Genomic DNA, 13643 nt, shown 5'->3' with positions numbered 1-13643 from the left:
TAATAAACTTTCTACAAGACAATAATGGAACAATATAATTTTACTGAACAATACAACACTACTTCTGAAAAAAATAAAATAAAATAAATACTAATTACTATTATCATTTATTAATGATCAAAACATCAAATTTTAGTGTGATGCTAATTTAAAATTATGCTACAACTAATATTATAAACATTAGTTGTTATAATAATTAATCTTGATGAAATTAGTCATGAAATACAAAAGAAAGACCCAATAGCATACATTAATAATTAAAAGAAAAATGTTTTTCATATTACTGACCTGTGCTTAAAATCTTTTGTTTCTATTTGTGACAGATCTTCTACACCCAAGATTTTGACTGATAATATCCCCAATGTATTACATTAAAGACCAAAAGCACCAAATTAAAAGTAGGTACATAATAAATTTATGTTTAATCCTTTATCCAAGTGCAAGCAAACAAAGCTTGCACCTGAAGTATCTTCAGGACTGGGGCAACTCATAGTAAAGGTGAGCAAAGCTCTCAACACTCCTTGTCTCAGTATCTCCCATAATACAAAGAAAATTTCCTTCAATCCTTTCCATAAAGAATTAAACTAAATTTATTATAGTCTAACCAAGTGGAAAATAAACTTCCAACATCTTTCTCTAAATCCAGAGTAATTCAATAATAAGGTGGTACACCTTTTGGCAACTCACATAGGTAAATATGACCTCTCCATTGCTTCTGCCTTAGTATCACCACTTCTGGATCTGGCTCTCACTGACGAGACCTCAATAAAGGTCGAAACCGGTCTGGGTAGTGGCCCTTCCCTTAATGCATAGCATTATACATGTCTGCAAGGAGATGTGCTTTTGCATTATGGGAGATACTGAGACAAGGAGTGATGAGAGCTTGGTCCACCTTTACTACGAGTTGCCTCAGTTCCTGAAGATACTTCAGGTGCAAACTTTGTTTGTTTACACTTGGATAAAGGATTAAACTAAATTTATTATAGTCTAACCAAGTGGAAAATAAACTTCCAATAAAAGTAGGTACTACACAATACCAAATACACTGCACCTCCATGGACTCATCACAGGAGAAAAACATTTTTTTTTCCTCTTTGCATTGCTTTGGAGAGAAGAGAGAAGCAAAAAAAAAAGTTTCCGGGCATAAAGGAGAAACCAACTCAGGGCTGCCTATAAGTTGATGTGGTGGTGAAGGTAATGGTTATAGACATTGCAAAATTGGACTGATGAGAATGGCTGACCCGTTCAGAGGACACCATATCATGATTAAAATAACCTGTTTCAATAATCTAGTTACATTCACTAACAGAACAGGGTAGCCACTATTTTAAAGGAGATACTTAATTTCCTAGATTTTGTAGAGTGATGTAGTATTGTCATATGCCTCCAGTTATTGTTGAAATTGGGTAGGATGCAGAGATGAATGGTCAATTAGCAGCTTCGATACAGGGATGCTTGGCTGACATGTCAGTTGTGTATTGGACAGGAGAAGTAATGTCTCACAAAAGAAGGATAAACAATGCGATATAGGATTCTATTCTACTGCTACAAAATGAGTGGAGTAGGTTAGTGTTTTGGGTAGACAAATGACAATTTCATTTCGGTGGTGTCAAAAAAGTTAAAGGCATGCACCTTGGTCAGAGATGAGAAGAGGTGCGTCATGCCAGTGAAATTTTACTAGGTGATGAGAGTGATTTGATAATATTGTTGGACTCTGCTAAAACTGAAAAGGTTACTCAGAAAATTGCTGTCATAATATAAGAGATTGGCAAATAAGGAAATCATACTCCCACCATATAACATTCCAGATTTTTTGATTCAGATCTGGTTATACAATGATAAAGAAACTTTGGCTAAGATGAGTCTTGCAACTCCATTGAGTTGCAAGACTCATTTTATCAAAATAAAGTAATAATAAAAAGATTCTCTATACTGTGAAATGTTGAATACACAACAGAGAATATGCTGTGCCGAGAATTACAAACAGGAGGATAAGAGGATGCAGGTGATCAAGACAGGTTGAAATATTTATCTCTAAAAGGAGCTCATGAGATACATGGGAAATTATGACAAAAAAAAAAAAAGAAAGCATGTGAACAAGGAAGGAAATTTTTTTTTTTTTTGGTTCATTTGTTTTCCTTTCCCCCTCCACCCCATGGAAAACGAACATAATACACTGCTGGAGTGGATGGCTAGTGCACCAAATGCTAAGTGTATTCAAAACAAAGTATGGTATGTATTGTGGTCTGTAGAAAATTTGCCTTTTCACAATGAGTCTTGCAATTCCATGGAGGCCTGAAAAATAATATTAATATACCTCACACATGAAATTATTTCTGTTCTGTTAATGAGTTGTTTTCTGGCAGGCTGGCTAGTTTTGCTGATGGGGAAACCTCTCCGTATAAATTCGGTTAATTCACAATCGACTGAAAAGTCAATATAAAAGATTCCTCGTGCCATGACGTTAATCAAATCCAATTCTTTTCAAACCGAAAAGCATGTCATTCTTCAGACTACGTTACATGGACAATTATAATTACTGTATATGAAACAAACCCTTTCTTTGGGTAAAAATTAACAGCTACAATATTTCCACAAAGAACATCTGATAAATATTGATTTTTTTTTTTATGTAGAAAAACTGAGCCCTAAAACGAATTCGATGCAAATATAGTGAATTTTAATTATGACACTGAATTACATCGAATACAATAGCAAAAATTGTGAAACACAGGAGAATAATTAATCTCCAGTGCAGAAGGAGGTAGTATGAAACTATTTTTTTTTTTTTTCCCATTTAAAAAGACTGCTGCTAATCATCCCTACTTCTTTCCCACCTCCCACACATACATCCCGGCACATGTTTATCTCGACTTAACCATCTGCCGTTCTTGTCAAGCATGAACTACATGAATTAATACTGTTCTTGCAGTTGCGCTTAAAAAAGGTTAGGTGTGTGTATTCAACAAAATTCGCGTATGCATCAACATGTGAAATTCCACACCACAATAAAGCAATGATTTTGCTCACCTTTCTTAGGAAGCCCTCTGCCATACCTCGTACGAGGTCGCCGGCTGTTTTTAACGCTCCGTAGTTGAACTCCATTTGTCGTACTCGTTTGACTGTTAACAGTTCCTGGCTCTTTATTTACAATTAACTTTGACGGCCTCTTTGCTTTCCTTTTAATTCTTTCATCAGCAGTCAATATTTTTTTAGGCACTATAGGACTAGAGTCATTAGCATTTTCAAATTCTCCGATTTCTGCATTTTCCCCATGATCAGCATCCAATAATTCCATGGTAGCAGACATTTTTTATAATTAAATTTAAACGTTTAATTATCACTTTTAAACTAATCGTTTATACAACACACTATATACACGAACAAATATACCAAAACCGGTTATCTAAAAACACACGACTATGCAAAAGTGCACAAAAACAAATTACAGTTATTAAATCACAGTATGCACATTCCTGAAAATATAAATATTATATTCAGTGGAATATAATATTTAGACTTCACACAGTCTGTACTAATTTAAGCAAAACGTCCTACTACTTGAACGCTTTTATCGTAGTACATGCCCTTATCAATATACTTTTCACTAAATAGTATTAAACCTCATGGCTGATTTTATGACTTGTAAACAGGCATATTTTAAGAAAAGGAGGAACGGAAACGGTGCTAAAATATTTTTCAACTCTTCTGAATAAACTAAACTGCAGTGTTGAATAAAAGTAACTTATTTATTAAATTATACTAAATGTAAACAATCTATATGAGCATTTTTAAAATGATCATTAAAATCATTATGGCACATTTCTCATTTTTTAAAAGTCTGTCGTTTTTAACACACTCACGTGATGTATTCATATAAACGGGATTGGCTGAAATGATTAGCGATTGTTTACAAACACGATGGTGTGATTCCTGGGCGTTGCCTTACGTCAACATCTACAAGTCCTCGAGAAAGGGTTATGTTTCAGATCTTAAAATGGATCATTTGTTTGGCTGAAATAGTTTGAAAATAAAGTATTTACATGCTCCTTAAGTCATCATCGTGCATATCAAGGATTTAGGCCTGTTCGGCCTTAAGAGGACGTCCTGGTTTTCTTTTTCCTAACGGCTTGTTTTGGTAATCTTTCTGTTTTCATTCTTTGAACGTGTTCCATCCATTTATGTTTATATTTTTTAATTTTTTCTATTACTGGTTCTTGGTTTAATTCTTTCATAATTTCTTCATTTCTTTTGTGATCGAATAGGGTATACTTTGCAGTTTTTCTCATAAACTTCATTTCTGCTGTTGTTAATCTTTGTTTGTCTTTTTGTTTTATTGTCCAGATTTCGCTTCCATACATTAAGACCGGTAGGGCTAATGTATTGTATACTTTTAGTCTGGTTTGTTTTTGAACTAGGTTTGGTTTAAATATAGAGTTAATTACACCTGTTATTTTTAAATATTTTACACGTTTTACGTTTATATCTTTTTCATTTTCATATGTGATCGTACATCCTGGGTAGTTAAATGAATTCACCTGTTCTGAGATCTTGTTATCTATTACTATTTTAGTTCTTGCTGGATCTTGTCCTTTAAAGGCCATAGTTTTTGATTTTTCTGTTGATATTATCCTTAAGTCATATCAGCATTAATTAAAGGAATGAAAATTATCAACGCGATTCGAACCACACAGAACTTACTTGGCACGGCTGAGGAAGGTAGCCCATCGTAAAGTTGAAAAAAATGACTTTGAATTTGGCATTATGCCTCTAGCACAGCTGTCACTTTGTCATTAATTAGCTTTAGTTCTACAATACAGTATTATTTAATGATGTTATGAATCAGGTATAGTTTAAATTCCGCAATTTCTTGAATATAATATTAAGTGCAAGGTAAAATTCAAGATTTTATTGATCCATGTTTGTTATAGAGATTCATCCAAGATTCTATTTATTTATTATTATAATTACATGACATTCCCATGAAGTCCCAGGAGTCAGCGCGAGACGACACCACAAGATCCACCATCTACACTGCATAACCTCCGTCTGCACTCTACCGTCTACTACGCACTTTTGTCAGTTAATTGCGTGTGTTCTCAGCCGGTTTGCCTGTTTTGCGTGAGGTAAAGCCTCTGAGTTTCCGGAAGGGGAAAAAATATTCTACGTGCTACCATGCTAATAGACGAAAGCTCATATAAAGACACTTCTTGTCTTGAGGAGAATCGAAACAGGTCTCTTCCAATGAAAGGGCACGTGTCCATCGTTTTTCCAACTGCATGTGTGTGTGTGTGTGTGTGTGTGTGTGTGTGTGTGTGTGTGTGTGTGTGTGTGTGTGTGTGTGCGTGCGTGTGTAAAACAAGACTTTCTCCATGCCCATATTGAACATCGTATCTCTCACATTTTTCTCAGTTATATAGCATGTCACACAATATAATACCTGCATGCAAAATTTTAGCTATTAATTATATGTTCAAATTTTGAAAAAAAAAAAAGTAAAAGTAAAAGCCAAAAGCGACGTTTTTGCTCATTGCGCTCTGCTTTTACTTGCAATCTCATGTGCGATGCAAAGGGAATGGATGTACGTGTTGTGGAACTTGAATGAAGCCAGAACAGGGAAATAGGAAAGTACCACACCGTTGAGTCTTCGGCTATGAAGCTTTAAGTTACAAAATTACATTTTTCTTTAGTAATATGAACTTCAATTTAAAAAAAAAAAAAAAACACAACACAATAAAAGGACATGCGAGCAACAAGAAAGAAATCCCTTTGTTTAAAGATGTTTTTGGTGTACCATTGTTATCAAGCTAGAGATGCTTATTTGTACAAAACTGGAAAAATTTTGTTGAGAATACGATGATGATGTGTTCAGAAATGATATATTAAAGTCGATATCTTGAGATCAGCGTTTGATAATTATTATAAAGGAGAATGTCTCTTTTGATCACTAAAGGAATAAGAAACAAAGCTCAATTAAGATAAAATTCAAAATTCTTCATAATAACGACACGAATCAACAGTAAATACTTCGTTGCTGCTTCTAGGTAAAGTAAATGAAAATAATAATAAAGTAAAGAGTAATTTTTCATAGCTGACCACGCGATAGTCACTTTTTTTGTTCTTCCCTCCGTTCCAGCTATGAGCGACCTCCATCTTGTTTCGTTCTGCTCCGAGTTGCACATGAGTTTGCTTTACACCTCTAATAATTGGTAATATAAAACGAGAAAAAATAACTGGTAAATTGCTAGAAAAAAAGGGCAAAATGAATCTGCTAGCCTCTTATTTCCCAAATGGAGTAGGCTAGGCTGTTTAGCTCGAACTTTTTAAGACTGACGAGCAACCCACCTACCATACAGATGGCTAGCCAAATGCTATCGGTGATTTTGATGGGAATTGATTTTAATTTTAATCCAGTCTTCAAACAAAGCAGTTTCACATATACTCTGGACACATACACAGAAGGAAGGAACTCTACATAGACATAAATAGGCACAGAATATGTAATTTTCTCTATATTTTTGTTAAGACTATCATATCCAACCTTTACATTAAACACACACACACACACGTGCACACAATAGATAATTAATCAGCGGCAGTTACCCACTGAATTGGAGCAATATTCAAAGAAAAGTGAACCCAAATAATGCCCTTCTCTGAATTAGGAAAGACAACGTGAACTGCACCTGAAAGCAATCCAAAATACTAGCCAGTACAATACAGACTGGGCCTTTGCTTTCCTTATATTTATCCCCTGTTCTATTTGATGTATTGATCTCTTTATGTGATATGTATTTGTGAAGTGCAAATAGCATTTTGTTTCAGTTTTTCAGATGTATATTTTTACCAAGTTTAATAATAATAATAATAAAATCTGTCTACCACTGACCAGTTTTAGATTCAGAATATCAAAGCATATCCTTCAGCTAGTAAAAAGCGATATTGCAGTTAGGCAATTGACTGATATCACACGAACTTTTCTAAGGGCTTTTCAAATGAAGTTGTGTTAACCACTCTCGTACGGAGTTGGCAAGGTTTTCTTTCTAGAACTCAGTTTTTCACGTTGCACAGGAAAATCGATCAAAGAACATACGCAGTTGACAGACATAGTACCCTGACTTCATAGCTTCTGTTGTAAACTACAGCAGTCTTTTTGATACACCGTGATAAATACTTGCTAATCGATCACTCGGACTCCCTGTATAACCTTGTGGTAACATTTACGACAGTAGATCGGCAGAAGAAGGACCGTTGCAGATTCGGTAGTATGTGATAGCAAATGTCGTGCTTTTGTCAACCGTAAGACCCCAATCATCGGTCGAGCCGAACTGAAACTGAACTATCTGATACCCTGATGGTAGCATCTGAAACCCTTCACCTTTATATAAGCACAACATACTCGTATGATCAAAATATATTTTTGAAATCGGCATGAAAATTCTTTAAAGTGTTCTTGAATATTGTAAAAGAAAATAATTTTCTTTCCCCTTTCTGGGAGGAGAGCAATTTTAATTATATTTGGCACCGAATTCCAGCGTGAACCTGAAAATGCCGATTCTGGTGAGTCGGCATTATATGAATGGTTTGGCATTAGGAGAGTTGCCAAGAACGCGGGGTGTTAGAAGGGCACTAATGGCAAGGGATTTTATCAATTATCGAAACTTTAATTTCCAAAGGCACTTAGCTACGCTGTAAGCCAGCCACAGCCATACTATTTTATTATTATTTATATTAAATTAAATCACCACAGAAATCAATGTTATTCACTAGATTACTCTCTAAAACCATGTATAGTATAGCTCGTCACTTCTGAAGGGTAGACAGTTAGAAAAATAATTTTTTTTATTTTATTTTTGTTTTGCCATTACCTATGACCTTTACAGTGCTTAATTAAAGCACTGTAAAGGTCATAGGTAAACCTCGTCGTCGTCTGAACAATTTAGATATAGGCTTTTTATGTCCTGTTGCTGCTCTGCAGATTAAAAAAAAATAAATAAATCGTGTAGTTTGTCATATGAAATTGGTAAATTTTGGCAAACCAAGTAGCCAAAGTTAATTAAACTAGTTCACAATTATCTCTTTTAACATATAGAAGCAGCTGTCAAATCTTGACTAAACAGCCAGCCATAAGGAATCTTTAACAAGTTTCCGATCTACGGTGCTGAAGTTACAAATGGAACATAGTTGAGAAACAGACTTGGTCATATAATGCAATTAAACACAAGATGTTTATAATCCAGTTAAAGAAGTACGTGCAAAGCGCAGCAGTAAGAGGTAAAGAAGCCAATAAATCTCTGAGGAATTATTCAATGACTCCACGTATTATTCCGGAATTTTATCCTCTCCCTTTACCATATTACAAATTTAATAAAGAAGTAAATAAAGAGATAAATAACATGTAAGTACTTAAAGGTTTCGTCTTTAAATAAATAAATCCTCTAACACAGTGTTTCCCAACGTTTTTTGGATCATGCCCCACCTCAACGCCTCAAAGAATTTGATGTCCCCCCCCCCCTCTAGCATAATAGTCAGCCAAGTTCTGAAAAAGTATAATATAAATAGGTACTTTAAATAAAAAGGGAATAGGTAAAACTGTTTTTAATTTGACTTTCTTCAATGAATATAAATTTTATATTGTGCTTTGTTTATTACAAAACATTAATCGAACTGAACTCGGGAAAATAAAATCCAAGTTAATGCGATCCTTGAGCTTGATATCTGCTGCAAAGAGTTTTTATTTGAGGTACTAATTTAGTCATTTTCAATCTCAAATCCCCATGGTTTGTGATATCCAGATGATTTCTTTTTTTTTTTTTTTTCCAGTGGCAAGTCATTTACAGCACTAAAGCCACATTCAACTAAATATGACGACGGGAAGAGCAACAGTATTTTATTTTATTTTGCAAAATTAGTTGAATTTCGGTATTTCATTTCTGTCTAGTCAGAAAGCCATGCCATTGTTTCTTTTATGTTGAATAAAGTTCTAATAGACTCATCATTTTGCTTTTCTGAGAGTTCCTGATACTGTATTTATGTTGACTGCTAGTGATGTCAGCTTTTTATCTCGGAAAGTCAGGGTTGCAAATTCGACAACTGATCGCCGACAATGGTGAGTTTTTTTAATATATCGGTGATGAGGTGACGAATGAAACATCATTTTCTAATTGCCCCAAAAAATATTCAAATTTCCCCCCTATGGGGCATACGCCCTACGTTAGGAAACACTGCTCTAACGCCTTTTGGTTCTCCAAGAATCTAACTTCGAATTAATGTAATAACTGGATTCTCTCTTTTTTTTTTTTTAATTAAATCACTTTTGTTGCTTGGTGAGTTTTTTTAATATATCGGTGATGAGGTGACGAATGAAACATCATTTTCTAATTGCCCCCCAAAATATTCAAATTTTCCCCCTGTGGGGCATACGCCCTACGTTAGGAAACACTGCTCTAACGCCTTTTGGTTCTCCAAGAATCTAACTTCAAATTAATGTAATAACTGGATTCTCTTTTTTTTTCTTTTTTTTTAATTAAATCACTTTTGTTGCTTTTTATAATTTCAATATTCAGGGCCGTCGCCAGATTAGATCGCACCCTGAGGCATACAATTTAATATCACCCCTGATGGTTATAAGACAAAAATATAAGAAAATCTGCGATTGCTATTTTGTTTTTATTACAAGAAAAACATTAATGCAAAACAATTGCATAATAATATTAATTAAATATTTGCTCTACGGGGATATCGCACAATAAAACTGCTTATATGCTCTTCTAAATTTAAATAATAAGCTATGTCCGCCTCTATCGATATAGTTGCTAGACCAACCAATCTTTCTTGGGTCATTGCTGTTCGCAAATAATTTTTAATCAGTTTAAACTTGGTAAAACTTCTTTCCCCACTTGCTACACTAAAAGGAATTATTAGCGTAGCGACGGCGCCTACAGCAATATAGCTGAACGAGCGCCCTTATTAAACCGCGCCGTGAGGCAGATTGCCTCTATGCTACACCCTGTCGACGGTACTGTTCATATATGTTAACTTAATGTGCTTTTAATGGGAAAAATTCAAATACTTTAAGCATATACTTCAATTATGTCACGTGTCATAATTCTGAACATATCCTCATGTCACAGTTAACATACTTCCCGAACTCTCACTCCCTGTACAGCGACATCATTTAATAATAACTCTCTAATTCGTTCAAAGGAATGAATTAAAAAGTTTTACTTAAATGTTGAGCATCTTTTGTAAAAGTAAAAAGAAAATTAAGTCAATTTGCGAATAGAAATAATAAGATATTTCTTTGTTTTATACAGTACCTTTTCTAAGCACTAGCCAACAAAAATAAAAATAAAAAATAAAAAAATCGTGTTGAAAAATAATCATAATTATTAAATTTTGCTTTGGGACGAATGCATTAATTTTGGTCGTTTAAGTTACGGCTCTACTGAATCGCATAAATGACCCTGTTTATATATATATATATATATATATATATATATATATATATATATATATATATATATATATATATATATATATATATATATATATATATATATATATATATATATATATATAAACAGGGTCATTTATGCGATTTGATAATAAGATATTTCTTTGTTTTATACAGTATCGAAGTTTATATATATCGAAGTTTAGGTATATATATATAATTTTTTATCGAAGTTTAGGTATATATATATATATATATAAAAAATCATCTAACGCCTTTTTATTCCCGTAGGTGAGGCCATTTAGCCCTATCTAACTTTTGGAGACCGAGTGGGCAGTTCAATCTCCACTGGTACCAATCAGAGATAGATGGCCCAAGGCTATCACTAGTTAAGCGGTACGCAGTGAAGAGAGACGGCTCAAATGTGCCGCCATCTCGTGGTCCCTAACCCTAACACAATATATTTAATGTCTGAAATAATGTGGGTTCTACGGTCGATTTTCTTGAGTTTACGGGACGAAAAACCCGAGTTTCCGGGAGGAAAAATCTCTGGCACTTGCCCGTGCCAGAGATCGACTAACTCGGGAACCGGTCGAAAAAAGGCTTAGAAAAATTTCCTCTAGTCGCCGACTAGACTCGGTACCAAGTCTTCCTTCGTGCGGCCAAGCGCTGTGGTGTGTAAACGCCACATCCACTGAGCTACACAGGCTCTTTATATATATATATGACTTGGTGATCTCTGCTTCCTCAGACTTCACAGAGGTCCGAGCGCGTAAGAAGCGAAAAACCACGGCCTCTGAACCACAAAAAAAAGGATGGAATAGAAGAAGAAAGATAGCCCAGTTTCGGACCCCTCGGCCTCAACTAGAGAGAAGATACCTCCGATCGTACTCCGCGAAAAACAAAGAACAAAGATCAATGTCTCTTAGGGCCACCATGTCCAATCTAAAGATCCCTTAAAATGTTACCGACGGCATCAAGATACAGCCCACCACCACAGTGATGGACTACCAAAAAAACTGACAGAAGAAATTAATGCCAGAGGCAGTCAGTATCACACCTTCTCGCTCAGCTCAGAGAAAAAATCTGAAAATGGTGCTCCAAGGAGTATCTGAAGACGTATCTACAGAAGAAGAAGTGGCTGCTGATCTATGCCACAGGAACTGCCACCCATCAACGTCAGTAGAATGATCAAAAAAGACAAGACTCCAATGCCACTAGTATTAATTGAGATCCATCAATCTTATAAACAAATTTATGACTTGACGTCAATCCGTGGAATTAAAATCAGCCCAGAACCCTTAAGGAAAAGGGCTTCAACAGGTCAGTGCCACTGATGTCAAAAATTTGGCCATGCCCAGAAAATGTGTAAGGCTGAGTTTAAATGTCTAAAATGTGGGGACAGCCACCCAACCAATATCTATACAAAGCCGAAAACCACCCCAGCTAAATGTGCCAACTGCAGTGACCCACACATAGCCAACTACAGAGGATGTATTCAAAACACAAGAAATAGAAGATCAGAGACAGACAGACACTTTTCCTTCCCAAAATTGTCAGAAGCCCATCTGCTGCAGTCAGAGGCCTTTAAAAGAACAACTCAACAACGACAGACAAGGACATATACGGATATAGTCCGTTCTAAACAAATAACTCATGAACAGGATCAGCCAGTACCACACAAACCTGACAGCTAGCATCACTTCTTCTCTGGCAAATATGCTATTATACTTCATGCAGATTCAACCCTACAACATCCCCTACTAAACGATTCCTAAAGGATACACAAACCATCCTCACAGTGCTCATTCATGAACAGGAATAATCTAAATCCAGACTCAGCAGATTATCGCGTAGAAGGCGAACGGCCTCAGAAATAAGGTCTTGGAGCTCCAAGAGTCCACCCAAAAACATCAGTCGGATGTAGTTTTGATAAGTGAAACGCATATGAGATCATCGGACAACCCCAAAATCAGGGGATATCATCTGTACAGAACTGACAGGCTGACCCACAGAGGCGGCGGCACTGCCATTTTCATGAAGAATTACATTAGTCATCACACTGTAAATATCTCACCTACCACTAATCTTGAGGTTACAGGTGTAGCGGTTCTCACGAGATCGGCTGGTAGACTAAAAATCTATGCAGTATACAATCCTCCATTAAAATCATTAGTCTCCTCGGATTTGGACGCCATCTTGGGCATCACTGTCATCATTGCCAGTGACTTAAACGCCAAGCATCCCACCTGGAACAGTCGAACTACCAATAGAAATGCCACCTACTTGCTGACTATACAGGATCCAACAACGCAGTTTTGGCTGGTCCCACTGAACCTATCCATCATAATACGTATGGCACTGCTGATGTATTGGACATAGTCCTACTGCAGAATGTGAGACTCCAGCACAGTTTAATCACACACTGAATGATCTTTCATCTGATCACAATCCAGTACTGCTACAGTTGGGAAACTAAGAAAAATTGTCTCCCCCCACACTCATTCATATCATGGGAAAGGTTGACCAAAGTACTCCCGAAATATATTGGTCCTGTCCGCTTATAAAATCCAAAGCAGAAATTGAAATAGCTGTTAAAGACCTGATCCAATAAATTATACAGCAGTCGCTACTTCCACAACTGCCCTCAGGCCCAACCACTTGCCAGAAGATATCATGAACCTGATCAAGGAGAAAAATAAGGCTAGAAAAAGGTTTCACAATACCTGCTCACCATAAGACAAACAAATCCTGAATAGGCTTAATTCTGCAGTAAGAGATGCCCTTAAACCACACAGAAGTCAACTTTGGGAAGAAAGATTGACTTCTATCTCTCCTGACAATCACTTCATTTGGAATCTAATCAGAAAGATCAAAAACAAAAACAAAAACAAATCTCTTCCACTTCTCCAAACAGATCTAGGCCTTATCCACACTGATGCAGATAAAGCCAAAACAATAGTGGAAAACTTAGACAAGCAATGTAAACCCTCATATGGACATCTAGACTTTTACAAGATCCATCGACATGTCAGATGTTCATTAAAATCTTCTGTAACCTGCTCCCATCAAATTGCACCCACATCACCAGCAGAAATATATGATATAATCAAGAAATTAAAAAACAAAAAGGCTCCTGGATCTGACGGCATCATCAACAAGGTGATAAAGCTGCTGCCTAGTATAG

General features: G+C 35.8%; 1 protein-coding gene across 1 annotated transcript in view; it reads right to left on the bottom strand.

The window, feature by feature from the left end:
- LOC150106469 (programmed cell death protein 4-like) overlaps window positions 1-3631 on the bottom strand; it is a 183392-nt gene extending 179761 nt beyond the window's left edge. The window contains exon 1 of the mRNA XM_090393143.1: window positions 3031-3631. Within this exon, the coding sequence (XP_090249269.1) occupies window positions 3031-3310 (280 nt within the window). The 5' untranslated portion in view covers window positions 3311-3631. The remainder of the gene's footprint in view (window positions 1-3030) is intronic.
- Window positions 3632-13643: the final 10012 nt, after the last annotated feature.

This window comes from Typopeltis vanoorti, chromosome 5, assembly GCF_054136105.1.
Source record: "Typopeltis vanoorti isolate ZY-2024b chromosome 5, IOZ_Tvanoo_1.0, whole genome shotgun sequence".
Taxonomy (NCBI): domain Eukaryota; kingdom Metazoa; phylum Arthropoda; class Arachnida; order Uropygi; family Thelyphonidae; genus Typopeltis; species Typopeltis vanoorti.
The sequence above is the reverse complement of the archived record's forward strand: the minus strand, read 5'-3'. Positions and strand labels throughout refer to the sequence as shown.